The sequence below is a fragment of the Antrostomus carolinensis genome, unplaced genomic scaffold (genome assembly GCF_000700745.2).
Source record: "Antrostomus carolinensis isolate BGI_N321 unplaced genomic scaffold, ASM70074v2 scaffold42502, whole genome shotgun sequence".
Classification (NCBI taxonomy): Eukaryota; Metazoa; Chordata; class Aves; order Caprimulgiformes; family Caprimulgidae; genus Antrostomus; species Antrostomus carolinensis.
The window spans coordinates 6,369-20,746 of record NW_010299601.1 but is presented as its reverse complement, the minus strand read 5'-3'; the positions used below and the strand labels follow the sequence as shown (position 1 = coordinate 20,746).

Below are 14,378 nucleotides of genomic sequence, written 5' to 3'. Positions count from 1 at the left end.
GGGGGAAGGAAAGTCTTCACAGCACAACTTTAAATTCTTGCTTGTTCTTCGTTAGCGGAACATCGTGGCAGAAACAGTGAAATACTGAAATGCTCCTTAGTTTGTTTTTCCGCTGGAAGGTGAGAGGTCAGCGCGTTCAAAGGCTGAGACACCCGCCGGCGGGGCCGCGGTGTCCGGCCATGGGCGCTGCGGGGGCCGGCTGTGCTCGGGGGGCTTTAGAACTGTTCCTGTGCAGTGGGACAATGTGCCTTCCTAACAGGACTGAGACTCTTTTACTCTCTTTGTGCCAGCAGAAAAAATGGACATCTGTTTAGGGTTGGGGCTGGTGGCTCAGTGTTCAGGGTCCTCTATAAAATAATGTTCAAACTAGCAAGTATGAAAGGTTTCACACAGATTTTCAATGTTTGTGCCAGACTTGATACTTTGAGGTCTTTTAGAAGGGCGTTATCAATATCCTAAAGTAGGTTGATTTTTGCAGAGGCTGCTGATGTTTTTCTGCTGTTAAAACAGGTATGTTTTAAATAAGTCAGTGATAGAGCAGTTGCACAAACAGTTTGTTCAAAGAATTTACAGTTAATAGTCCAAACAAGATGTGCCCAGTGCAGGGCATGTGTCATGTTACAGAGATATTCCAGGGCCTTTTCCTCCCAGCACATGGTCAAACATGAGGCTGTTGTCTGTCTTCAGTTGCATGACCAGTTATAGGACCAGGTTTCATGTGCTTCCCGCTCGTAAATGGATCCGTGTGCCAGTTTCCGAGGTCCTGGGGGCAGGACGGCAGCAGGTAGCGAGTTGAAAGCTGGATGTGTTGCCACAGAAGACTCTGCTCAGCCTGTGGCCATAATTGGTCATGCTTGTTCTGTGCAGACGTTGAACTGCAAGTGCAGCTTCATAGCTCTTGCAGAATCAAAAAGAGCTTGCATACTGTTAACGTTCTAGGTGAGAGTCCCTGATTTTCTCGTTTTGGATTTCTGGCTGGCTGTCTAAACACCTCAGCAGACCCTTGTTGCAGATGTACCTAGCTGCTGCGCGAGAGCGGGCTTGCAGATTGAAGACACAAATGTTGCCCTGGTGCACGAGGGCTCTTACACGCTCAACGAATTACATCAGAGCCCAATTTAAAGTGGAGGTGTCATTTGGTAAATGAGAGGGAAGGACTTCTCTGCAGTTCCTTTTAGATGTCCACCCCGATGCTGGGGCTAACATTAGAAAGGAACTAATATGTAATAACCACACTTGTATTTCTCGGAACCTCAGACTTCTTTACTAGTACATTTTACATTTCCTGCTCCCAGGAAAATAGATACTTTTCAAAACTTCTCAAAACGCAGTTTGACATTGTCTCTGTTAGAAAATTATATTGACTAACAGTCAGCTGGGAGTTTGGTTTTCCTTCTAAGCTGGAATGATAAATATGTGCTTGGTTTTGCTCATGGGAGGGAAAAAAAGTACAGTCAGAAATGTTCCTTCATGCCAAATTACACTGTCGATCAAATGTCAGTATAATTGATTGGACAGGGGATAAGGATTGAACAGCAGACAAGTGCTTCTTAATAAAGGGACACCAGAGAATCGCAAATAGGAACTGGGATGGTCAAGGTCACACATATCCTGGAAAAAAGTAGCTTTTGCAGAGGTCTTTTCAGCAACGGAAACTGTGTCAGAGATGCAGCACCTGTGATTTGTTTTGTACCCAAGTGATAAAAAAGCCTTGCACACCATTGACAGCATTGCGTCCATCACCAGCAGCGCCTGCGGGTACCAAGGTGTTTAGTGTCTTTTCTCTAGAACAGAAAAAAAAACCAAAACAAAAGTTTGAGAAGGAGTTACGCAAGGGGAGGTCGAGAGTGTGGATGACACAACTGTTTGGATTAGTAAAGGCTCCCAGGACCAGAAAGATAGAAACAAACTCTGTCTGGGCTGAACAATAGCAATCTAAATACAGCCTAGGGAACTTCTAAGGGTTAGGTTGCATGGAGACGTGACTTTATTGAGCTCGATAGCTTGATCCCCTTCTCCACGTGTGGGATCATACTGTCAGTGCTAAATAAGCCAGAAAGAGCACAGCCAGGGGCATTCTTAGACTGGTTTTCCTGGACCTGGCAATTGGTGAAAACAAAACAAAACAAAAGAAAACATCATTTTTTCTAGCATGGTTGACCATCTTGATTTAGTCACTGAGAAAAAATACACAAGCTGGGTGCCAATTTTAGAGTTTTAGTTTACCCCCTCCCTGTTATCTATTTTAAGGAGGGGAGAGAACTTCTGTTTCTCATTTTCACAGATTCCTTAGCTAAAGCCTTTTCACCAGCTACCTCTGCCTGAGTTTTCCACTTGTAAGATAGTCATCATTCTTTGTGCCTTATTTTTCAGGACAGTGTGAAGGGCTGTAAGTTACTCTTTGAAAGTGTATTTTCATACAAGCACTAACTGTCAAGTTTTATTGTCCAAAGTGATGCGAAGGAAACGCACTTGTGTCTGTATATCGGCCAATCCACTTTTGCTATATGTTCTTTCAGGTTTATGGCCACCAATGACCTGATGATGGAGCTGCAGAAAGATTCGATAAAACTAGATGAAGACAGTGAGAAAAAAGTTGTGAAAATGCTTTTGAAATTGCTGGAGGACAAGAATGGGGAAGTACAGAACCTCGCTGTCAAGTGGTAAGAGCCTCGCCAGTATTTATCCTGTTCCTTGGCAGTAACAAAGCTGTCACAGGCTGCAGAGAGGGCGTGAGAGCAGAGCCTGGTCCTGCAGCGTTGGCACCTTACCCAAACCTCCCTTTGTAGGGGCTTTGCCTCTCATGCTGGGCACAAAAATTTCTTTCTCTGTTGCTATTCAGAAAGGGTGAGCAAACAGATGTCTTTGTAGAAGCTGTAGGTGATTTTGGAAGTAGTTCAGTGTTTATATTATCAATCTTACCATATTAAAAATAGCACACCTAAGATTTTATTTCTTCAGGGTGAAGCCCAGTTTAAAATTTTGGTCCTCAAGTTCCTCTCCTTTCTCAGGCACTGCAGTGCAGTGCTGAATTTCCCAGTGGTCCTGTCTCTGATAGAGGTGGTACAAAACGCGTAATCCTTAAAAAATGGCATTTCAATTTCAGGTCCGAATCGTACTCTTGAAGAGCATTTTCATTGAAGTTTATGATGCACTTGGTTTTTTCCCCCGCTTTGACTCCAGGTGTAGCCTGTGCTGTTGCTTTGCCTCAGACCATTTTAATATTTTTTTAAAAAATCCAAATGAAAAAGGCAGAAGGTTCCTTTATTACTGAATCATCTGATGACCTGATCCCACTGCTGACATGTTCTTTCCTGTCTCTTTCCCCCAGCCTGTCTAAATGGGAGTGTTCATTCTAGAAATGAAATTGAATGGGTCAGTTCATGCCCAGGGCTCCAGAAAGGTGGGCCATTTAATGACAACTTTGGGTTCCTATGTCTTTTCCTACCGTGGATCTTACTCATATTCCCTCCTTTTTAACCATATATCGCTTCTATCCTTGTCGTTTCCTTGTGACCTTCGGCCCTTTCTTTTTGGTTCCCACTATCCTGACTTCCTCTGGCCCTGTTCCTGTTTCTGCCTGCTTTGGGTTTGTTTATTCTGTTTTTCAAAGCAAAATTGTCAGGCACTGAACAGAGTACAAACTTCTTTGCCTTTTTATCTGTAGTTGCATTAGCAGTAAGTCCATACTCATTACAGTTTCCAGTTCATCCAGAATGTGTTAAGGAGGAGGCCTCAAAATAGAACCAGTAATATTTCCTTTTTGTACTTAGGGAGGCACTTGTAACATTAATGTCCAGTCAGGTGGGAAGGATCTGTAAGGAGAAATACGATGGTCTGAAGGACACTGGCAGTTGGATTAGGCTCAAGTGTAGATCTGTGCAGCCCACGTCAGGATTTAGGAGTAAGTTAGGAAACTACTGAGAGGTCTTGCAGTTGATTTTATAATCTAGAACTGTCATCTTATTTCTTCAGAGGAATGGTGAAATCACACTTCACACCCAGAAAACTCACAAATTTGAAATCCATATAAAAACTTGCCCTCTTTCTGGTTCCATGATTTTTTTTTCTATTTAGATGAGTTCCGTAGCTTCTCTGTGCCTCCGTCTCTGCCTGTGAAATAGAGATAACCATGTTGAGGTGTAGGATTGAACACTCCTTGGACTTTGCACAAAGTCTTATTATTTAGTATTTCTTTTCTAATTCTTGTATTCCAGAGTAGCTACTCAGACTCTCAACAGCCATTATTGTCCTGATTGTTGTATTTAGGAACAGTCTGATGCAGAACAGGCTGTGTGTGAGTTTGCTTTGTGTACTCTGGGAAATGCTGAGTGTATGTGGTTGTTAAGCACGCTGTCAGGGGTGGTGTGTTGTGCCAGCAGGGAGACAGCTCCCTGTGCATTGGTGTCCCATGCAGTTTGCATTACTGGAGCTACGCCAAGAGGAAGACAGAAGGACACAGAAAATGCATTTTTGCACAAGGATTTTATAAACTGTGTCCAGCAATAAACATTGTAGAGTGCTAGCACCATGTCTTCTCATACAAGCTCTTAAGAAAATGTAAATCATCGAGCCTGATGTTTTGACAGTCCTCTTCAGCTCCCACTGAAGTCAGGGACTTTTACCTCTCCTGTGTTTAAGCTTCATTGAGAGAAGGACATGTTGACAGCCCTGAATGTCTTTCTGTCTGTTTTTGTGCTCTACAGGCAACTGGTAGCCTTTAATTTGAGCTGTATGGACTTGTAGCATTGCTGGTAGTCCCCAGGGATCGGTGGCTGTGTCCCCTCGGGCAGCATGCAGAGCCAAAACCTCGAGTCACTCCTTTCTGTGTGACATGGTAAAAACAAAAAAAAAAAAAGAGAGAGACAAAACTCCAAAGAGGCAGATTAGCCCTTTCCTTCACTCTATTTTCTATTTTCACTTGGCTATATGAAGGGGAAGAGAGGGGAAAAAAGAACTGTGAAACTTCAGGAACTGGTTATTTAAACATATTTTTGCTCTGGAACAGCAGCATGATGGTACTTTTAAAACTCTAGAACCCTGTTTAGAAAAATGGTTGTGCCGTCGATGAATCACAGGGAGCTGTTCAATTTTTGTATGGTTTTTGAACCCAAAGGAAAAGATCTGTATTATTCACTTCAAATCATTCCATTTTGACTGGTCCCCACAAGAAAGGGAACATGGAAGCAGTGACTAACATTTTTTACCTGGCACAGAAATTGGAGTGCAGCCACATCGCTGCTGCAGCAAATAGCTGCTTCTCTGCAAGGTGCTATCAGCTCTTGGGAAACAGAAAAATACCTCTAGCATCTGTCAGAAGTGGCTGTTCAGCCCCAAATCCTTCTAAAGGAATTTCTAGATTTTTTTTTTTTCCCTAGTAATTTCTAGATCTGAATTTTTGGACGTGAAGAATTGCCTAGTGGTGTTAATCTGCGAGCGAGGGCTCCAGCTCTTCATCTGGGCAGAGGTGGGGTGGCATAACCATGGGGGCTTGGGCGTGGATCTCTGCCCCCGGTGAGTCACGGGGACGTGGGCAGAGGAGTGAGGTGTTGTTAGCATTGAATGGGCTGGAAGGATTTTCTGTGGGTGTTTGCTAAAATAAGAATATGGAATTTTCTATGCAGTAAGATGTTTCCACTCATCTGTGTTGGCTTCTCATGAACATTTTAGCAATCAGATTTGCTGTCTATGAAACAGCAATTTCTTAGTAGGGGGTGCAGGATATTCATAGGAAACAAATATATTTTGAATTAATCAGCTTAATTCAAAGAGTCAAGTGCAGCTGGTTAGACAAAGAAAGCTGTAACAGGACTTGCTGAAATACAGTTAATACTTTACATTGTAGCTAGTTACTTCGTGAAGATGCAGAAATAAATAGTTGCAAACAAATGCTCTATGCACAATTTTGAATACAAGCTTACCAGCAGGAAATATAGGTTATTAAAATAAAGTTTTTCTAATGATAATTCTAAGAAGCACAGGGGAAAGGGAGCAGCTTTGGCTCTGAGTTCTGAGCCTTGGCTCAGGTAGAAGTTTTCACACGCACGGCAGAGGGCAATAGCTAATTGTGGAAATCCATTTGGCATTTCCTCCTGAAAGTCAGTTTTTGATGGTTGGTTTGGTTTTGTTTTTTTCCAAAACCTGGCTGTACATTTTTACCATTATTCTGTGTAACGTGGTTGCTTTGGTTCAGATTCATTGTCTCATCATTTCTGAGCTGATCCTTCCAGTAAGATAGTAACTGTCCTCATGTTTGCAGTACTTCATGTGAAATGTCCTCCTACAAATCTGATCTAAAACTCACTGGCATCTGATCCAGAGTTATCTGAGGCAGCAGTGCAGGGTTTGTGAAGCTAGGGACACGACGTGCTGCAGGTATCCGTACTCCATACCCATGTTTTGGTGATGTGTGCACTTGGGGCGGAGTGAGTGAGCCTGAGCATCCTTTTGATGGTGGAAAGCATCCCTCTCCCTCTTCGTTCTGACTGGCTTCTCCTCCCGCAGTCTGGGCCCACTGGTTGGCAAAGTGAAGGAGTACCAGGTGGAAACCATTGTGGATACGCTGTGTACAAACATGTTATCCGACAAGGAACAGCTGCGGGATATCTCCAGCATCGGACTGAAAACAGTCATCTCGGAGCTGCCACCAGCTTCTACAGGTAAAGTGTCTGTCCCTGCTTGTCAGACTGAGGCAAGAGGGAGTCACAGCCCTTGGGAAACAGGAAAACGTGTAGTTCAAGGCCTAAAAGTTACAGATTCCTTATGCACCTGCTAGAGGACAAGTAATGAAATAAGGAGGAGAGATAGTAAGAAGTTGAGACACCAGTGTGATTAAAGATGGGATGAAATGAACGCTTGAGCTGGTATCCTCAACTTAACTCTGAAACTGCATCTGAGTTCTTGAAGAAATCCATTTCTGTTTACAGCACTCCCAGAGCATTCCGGGTGTCGGGATGTTGCTGTTTGGGCAGCCTGGCACGGCCCTTGGTCTCCACATCAGCAGTGCCTCTGCCCTCTGTGATCTCAGCAGCGCCAGCACTGCACCACCTCCTGTCTGCAGCCTGGCTGGCCCGAGCCTTCTCACTGCCACAGCTACCCTGGCTGCTTCTGCATGTAGAACTGCGTGTCCCAGAAATGCAGCAGCTCTTCAGGAGATACCCGAGGCTCCCAGAGATTTACATTTCCTCTGCAGCCATCTCGTGTATCTCTCGTTCCTTCACGGCAGGCGGCTGTGGCAGTGCTGCTAGGCTGCTGGATTTTTGGTTGGGAGGAAAACCAGCATTAGTGTGCAAATACTTGCTGAACTCCTCTCTGTTTTACAAAATGTTAAGCTCTTGTGAACCATCTTTCAGAATTCTTTATTTGGCATACATCACATAACTGAAACTAGTTTAGGGTAGCAAGTCATCTCCTTAAGGGCTGGGGTTGGCACTGTGTTGGTAGAAGGCAGCAGCAGCAGTGTGGGTTTGCTGCAAAAGGGAGAGGCTGGACACCTCCCCCTGTGCTTTCTTCACCCTCAGCCCCACTCTGTGCGGTTGCTGTGGGTGTGGTGGTGTCTGGAGCAAAGGGAAGGCTTGAAATTATAGTCCAAGAAAGAGCATGTGCCTGAAGCAGGCTCCTTTCTCAGTGCTGTGCAGCCGTTAATGATGCTCCCAGGATGTTCTACTTTGCCTCTGTTGCATCGTGGAGGCTGTTCAGAATGGTGTGGGAATCAGTTGTCCCTTCCTTTGAAAGTTTTGTGGAATTTGAAGCTGCTTATGCTTTGCACTGAACCAGCTGGGAAAAAAACCACAACAAAAATTGATGTTGGGACAGGCACACCTCAGTGTGAAGACCAAGCTTGTATCTAGACATCGATCTGGACTGTAGGAGGTTGAGATTCTAGACTATGGTTGTAATCTCAACACGTTCTGGAACCTGGGTTATATATTATTTTGCAAAAGATTTATCTAGGTCTATCCTTAAATTTCATAATGGAGCTGAGAAACAGTTTCTGTCCAGACTGCACTTCCTATGGAGAAAATCTCAGTGTGTTGAAGCTGGACATTTTCAAGTTAAAAACAGGGAAAAGTACGTGCCAGAGCCTTCCCACCCATCTCTGCTGCCTGCATTGCATGGGCCTGGGAGCTGCCTGCGGGACAGCCAGGCTGGTTTAGGGTAAAAGACTCTCCAAGAAGAGAAGTTTCTTCTAAGTAGTTAATGCATCATACCACAGAGGGACATACCTCGCTGTTGGCAGTGTGCATCCACCATCTCAAACAAAAGCCAGTTGGCTGCTGTTCTGGTTAGGTCTCCCAGTGGTGATTCCTTTTTTTTTAATGTAGGAGAGATTAAATGGTTCTTAGCAGTAAAAAGATTTTTTTTTAACTGACAGTGGGGAAAAATCTCTCTCTTGCAGGCTCCACTATGACAGCAAATGTGTGCAAAAAGATCACAGCCCAGCTGACAGGAGCCATTGGCAAGCAGGAGGATGTATCTGTGCAGCTGGAGGCTCTTGACATCCTGTCAGATATGCTGAGCAGGTACTAAAGGATTTCCTTCTGGCAGCGTTGTGCAGCAGGGGGCTGCATGGATGTGTGTGCTTTTGATTTCTGTATTTCCCTAATCCTACTACGAGGACTTCAAAATAAAGGATTTGGGTTGGCTGCCACTGGGGAATATCTCAGCAGAGCAGATTCCCCAGCAGAGATGAGAGACAGCGTGCTGAGCCCTTCCGTGCTTGGGAATGGCAGGGACATTGGTGATGGATCCCACAGAGGCTCAGTTCAGACAGTTGTAGGGAGGGAGAGGGCAAAGCAGGGAGGTTTATTTTAGCCCTGTGATCTGATCACACATGCATTTTTTTTTCTGGCTGCCTCTTTCTCTTGTTACATAAGTCAGAGTGACAGTGTCATATGTCAACTGCATGCAGGAAATTATTGACAAACTCCCAGGTCATCCAGAAGGACACCACCAAAATCAGACTCCTCCAGGATGGAGACAAATAACCTCTCCCTGTGTTACACAGAACAAGTCAGTGTTCTGACCAAAATGCCAACCCCCCCCTTTTCCTCTCTCTCCCCACAACACGCTGGAAGTCTTGATAGCTGATAGGACTTGTACATTTTTTGTTGGCAAGAGGGCTTTTCTCTTAGGCTTTGACTTTCATCTTCTGTCTTGTGCTGTTGATTGCAGACTAGGGGGAACACTCTACTCTTTCCATTCCTCCATTCTGAACTGCCTCCTTCCCCAGCTGACAAGCCCCAGGCTGGCAGTACGTAAAAGAGCCATCATTGCCTTGGGTCATCTTGTCTTGACCTGCAGTGGAAACATCTTCTCAGAGCTCACAGAGCATCTGCTTGCCGAGCTGAAGAAGAATGAGTCTACTTCTACTACCAGGACGTACATTCAATGTGTCGCTGGCATCAGTAGGCAGGCTGGACACCGCATAGGTAGGATGAGTAGCTTGAAATGACACTGGGAAACGTGCATGTATTTTAGAGCAGCTCCTTTTAGTGGTGAAAGAAGTGTGCTCACTCTGTTCCTGACATATTAGTGGCTTGTGCTTTGTGATTCCCTCTGTGGTCCTGATCTGGCTCTCTGATCTCCACTTGGAAGAGGGGAGACACCAGAGTAACTCTCTGGCTGCCCTTCTGTAGTGGTTTCATCTCAAGGTCTTGCAGCGCTTCCTTGGTCTGAATTAATGCCTCTGTGAATTAGGTCAGTGGATTCACCCCATTTTAAATGAGAGGAGAAATGGAGGGCAACATATTGTATTACTTGTCTAAACGATCTGCCAGAGCTGAGATTAGGTCCTAGAAGATTTCTAATCAGAGCTTTTTCCATGACTGAGATGCCAGTGAGGGCTGAAGACAGGGAGCAGGGGTTGTCTGCTTAAAATCCCTGCAAGGCTGGGCCATGAGGGGAGGAATGCTCTGCCAGGCACACAAAGGAAGTGGCAGATGGCTGGACTGTGAGCTGCTCGGATGGGTGAAGGCTGGAATGATTTTTCATTGCTGCTTACTTTATCATTCCCAGGAGAACATCTGGAGAAGATAATTCCTCTGATTGTTCAGTACTGCAACGTGGAAGATGACGAGCTGAGAGAGTACTGCTTTCAGGCCTTTGAGTCTTTTGTGAGAAGGTGTGTGCCCTTGAGAACAACTGTGCCCCGTTCCTGCGCGTCGGTGTCCTCCTGGTGTAAACACCTATACATTCAGCATCCAGGGCTGAGTACCTTCCCATGTGCATTGCTGCTGGGAAAAACAGTTCACAAATGAAATCCCTTCTTTTTTGTGCAGAGTTGGGCTTGAGTTCTGAGCTGTTTTACCTGAATGTGTGAGAGTGTGTTTCTGGATTGGTTCTCCAGGAGTGGGAGTTTTCCTTGTCCTTGGAGGATTCCTCGGCAAGAGGGAACTGCCTCACTCCAGGTGCAGGGAGGGAGCAGGAGGCAGGACGGGGCTCAGGCAGAAGAGCTGCTGAGCTGCAGCTGTCCTGGTGTTCAGTCAAACATTTACTGCTTGTCTTGGGAAAGGAGCCCTACAGAGCTGCTGAGGTTTTCTCCCACGAAGGGAGGATTCAACCAGGTGGTGAAGGCAATTTATTTATTTGTTCTCCTTACAGAAATCATTGCATCCTCCCCAGGGGAGTGTAGTCTTGCTTCATGCACAGCAGGAAGGAGCGGCTCTGGTTTAATTCATGTTAACAAAATGTTCATATAGTCTGTGAAGCATTTGGGGATCCTTTTGAGATTAATTATGTTATTTGGGTATTTAAAATTGCTTAGTCTTTAATTTACTAACTCTTAGGATTTTTATTTGTTGTGATAGGTGCCCAAAGGAAATTGACCCTCACATCCCTAACGTGATGGGGTTATGTTTGAAGTACATCACCTTTGACCCAAACTACAATTATGATAATGAGGAGGAGGAAGAGATGATGGAAACTGAAAATGGGGAGGATGAAGAGCAAGGTGCCTGCTTGTGAGGATGACTGTGCTCAGCAGAACACTGGGTTAAACTTTCTCCCCTTCCTGCTTTCTCACCCTCTGTGATGTTACTTTTCAGATCTGTTTCAAGTCAGTTCTTTTAAATGGGTTATTTTAATTTACCAGTGGTAATTAGATAGCTGGATGTGCAGAGTTCCAGCAGTCGTTCTGAGTTTGTTACTTTTACTTTTTTCTGACAAAGCCCTCAGATCTCTGCCTGCCTTAGGTGACAGCGGAAACACTGAAACTTGAACTCTGAATTAGTTTAGGGGAGAGCTAACCCGAGGAAGCACTGTTTTCCCTGTGCCTGCTGACTGTGGGGGTCAGCTGCTCTGCCATCCTGATTGTTGAAACGCTCCATGTGCTCCCAAGTGCTTCTTTTGCAGGAAGAGTTATATTCTTAACTGCTCTTTTAAATTAAAGCCTGCAACTTTGATTTAACAGTTTCAGGGCAACTTAACTCAGCCTACAAACATAGTAGCCACACAATTATATTTTTACTATAGGGTAGCTACTTCTTACTACATTGCAGCAGAGGAAAGCAAAGCTACAATCCTAAACACTTAAAAGTGCCGCCCTTAAAAACATTTTGGTCCGCCTCTAAAAAGATCTTTGTTATCAGTGAAAGCAATCTGATACTGTCCTCAGAGAGACCTCTCACTTATCTTCTGAGTCGTGCTTACTTTGAGGTGGATGTCGAGCCTTGGTCAGGTACGAGGGGTACCTGTAATGCCTGTTAGCTACAGACAGCATTTCCTAGTGTCTCTACTCATGGTTCCATAGCGTGGCAGCTACGAGCAAAAGTTAGAACAAGGTCCCTGGAAGAAAAGCATTTGTATTTACTTTCAAACTAATTGGGGTAAGATCATGGCCAGCTTCCTGGAGAATATGTTAAATGTTCTGCCAGTGATGTAGTAAATGGTTATGCTCTTTTTTGCCATTCAGGAACTGCTAAGACAAATATTTGCATATTTCTGTCTTTTTAAAATCTGGGGACCTCATTCTCCCTTTGAAACAAAAGCTTTTTTGCCTGAGCTGAAGCAGCCAGTAAGGGTGGTACCATTAAGGTTTATTCTCCATCAGCTCTTACTTGGAACAGAATAATCTGACCCAGGACAGCCCTGGGTCATGCTGGCTGATGATGGCTTCTGTAGGGACAGGCTATTCTGGACAATTCAGTGTTCCTAGATGTCTGCGAGTTCCTGTCACCTGTTTGTCTGGTCAGCTGGAGAGGGAAGCTCTGAGGATCAAGCGATCCTCTAGTTCTGTTTTTCTCATAATTTCTCACATTGATTTCCCGTGTCTTCTTTACAGAAAGCGACGACGAGTACAGTGACGATGATGACATCAGCTGGAAAGTCCGCAGGTCTGCGGCCAAGTGCCTGGAGGCCATTGTCAGCAGCCGGCGTGATCTCCTTCAGGACTTCTACAAAACTCTTTCTCCAGTCTTGATAAGCAGATTCAAAGAGAGGGAGGAAAATGTCAAAGCTGACATCTTCAGCACTTACATCGCCTTGCTGAAGCAAACGCTGCCCATCCAGAGCTGGCTGCATGCTTCTGATGCCTCTGGCAAGGATGACGTCCCCCTGAAAATGCTTCAGAACCAGGTGTGTGAGGAGATGGCGGGCTGGAGTAGGTCAGAAAGCGATGAAGAGAAGTATGGGACATGCCACCGATGATTATGCCACCAATGATTAAGTTAAGCTTGAGAACAGGCGGCTGAAGGAGCCTTTGGGCACAGGAGCAGAGGGGACCAGGTCCTGAGGGCTGTTTACTGGGTGTCTCTCACCACTCCCAGGGAGAGCACTGAGCCAGCGCAGGAGCCCTGAGGCACAGCCCCACTGGCCTCGGGCACCTGTGTGCAGACTGTGAGACAGGTTAGCCTTTGGGTGACAGCTCAGTCTGCTGCCTGACTGCAGCTGCTGCTCAGGAATAACACCAATAACACCAACTTCAGGAAGGGCTGCTTAGGAGCCTGTTTGTAAAACATGGAAAAGAGAAGAAAGTCCCCTCCTGCTCTTCTGTTCATTTGTCTTTTCTTCACCTGCGCTGTCTTGTAATCTGCCCCAAGTCTGTTCTCCCCTGGTGAACAGGTCCTCTGTTTCTTGCTGTGGTGTTAGTACCTCTGGCTCAGCTGAACAAGCAGAGCTCTGTGCCCTGGAGGCTGGGATGACGGATGGATTTCTTTCTGGTTTTCTTTTCTGGATTGCAGGTCCCCAGCATCGTCAAGGCTTTGCACAAGCAGCTCAAAGAAAAGAGCATCAAATCACGACAGGGTTGTTTCAGCGTCCTGACAGAACTGGCCAATGTTCTTCCCGGTTGCCTGGCAGATCACCTCCCAGCACTAGTCCCTGGTAAATTTGTCCATGGTCAATGCCATTGTCATCCCTGTTTGCACCTGACTAACCACACCTCGTCTCAGCCCAGGATGGCTCCTTGAATTAACTGTTAAAACAGGTTTTGTAGCCAGACACCTGAGATTGCTACAAAGACCAGTTATGTCTGAATTGCCATTCCCTGGAGAGCAGAAGGACAGCAAGGACAGTAGCTCTCTTTAATGGCACGTATCTTTGGGCAGGGAGAGGAAAGAAAGAAAACAGATTCTGATTGTGTCTGCTTTTTCAGGGGGAAGGGGGTTAGAAAAAAGCTGCGCGATGAAATGAGGCAGCAGTCGTTCTTGTCTCTTCTGCACAGGTATTGTTTTCTCCTTGGCTGATAAATCCAGCTCCTCCAACATGAGGATTGATACGCTGTCTTTCCTTCATGTTCTTCTTTGCAACCACCAGCCAGAGGTGTTTCATCCTCATATCAAGAGCCTGCTACCTCCTGTTGTGACCTGTATTGGAGACCCCTTCTATAAGATCACTTCAGAAGCTCTGCTAGTCACTCAGCAACTTGTGAAAGTTATCAGGCCTTTGGACAAACCGTGCACTTTTGATGCCAAGCCCTACGTGAAGGACCTTTTCCCCGGTACGCTGAAGCGACTGAAGGCAGCTGACATTGACCAGGAGGTAAAAGAGCGTGCTATCTCCTGCATGGGACAGATCATTTACAATCTGGGAGACCATTTAAGCACTGATCTGCAGCCAACTTTGAAGATATTTCTGGAGAGGCTCAAAAATGAAATCACCAGATTGACAGCAGTCAAAGCATTAACGTTAATTGCTAGTTCTCCACTTAAAATAGATTTGAGACCAATTCTAGGGGAAGGTTTCCCCATTCTAGCTTCCTTCTTGAGAAAGAATCAACGTGCCTTGAAACTGAGCACTCTGACTGCTCTGGACATCCTAGTGAAGAACTACAGTGACAGCCTCAAGCCTGCCATGATAGAGTCTGTCCTAACAGAGCTCCCCGCTTTAATTAGCGAGAATGACATGCACGTTTCCCAGGTGGCTATCACGTTCCTGACTAC

The 14,378-nt window shown here is 45.4% G+C and overlaps 1 protein-coding gene across 1 annotated transcript in view; it reads left to right on the top strand.

The window, feature by feature from the left end:
* Window positions 1–2,478: 2,478 nt before the first annotated feature.
* Window positions 2,479–14,378, top strand: part of LOC104520991 (cullin-associated NEDD8-dissociated protein 1) — a 15,405-nt gene continuing 3,505 nt past the window's right edge. Inside the window, 9 exon segments of the mRNA XM_029083717.1 lie at window positions 2,479–2,663; window positions 6,505–6,659; window positions 8,399–8,522; window positions 9,175–9,431; window positions 10,018–10,123; window positions 10,809–10,951; window positions 12,281–12,573; window positions 13,179–13,320; window positions 13,661–14,377. Coding sequence (XP_028939550.1) covers window positions 2,524–2,663; window positions 6,505–6,659; window positions 8,399–8,522; window positions 9,175–9,431; window positions 10,018–10,123; window positions 10,809–10,951; window positions 12,281–12,573; window positions 13,179–13,320; window positions 13,661–14,377 — 2,077 coding nt within the window. The 5' untranslated portion in view covers window positions 2,479–2,523.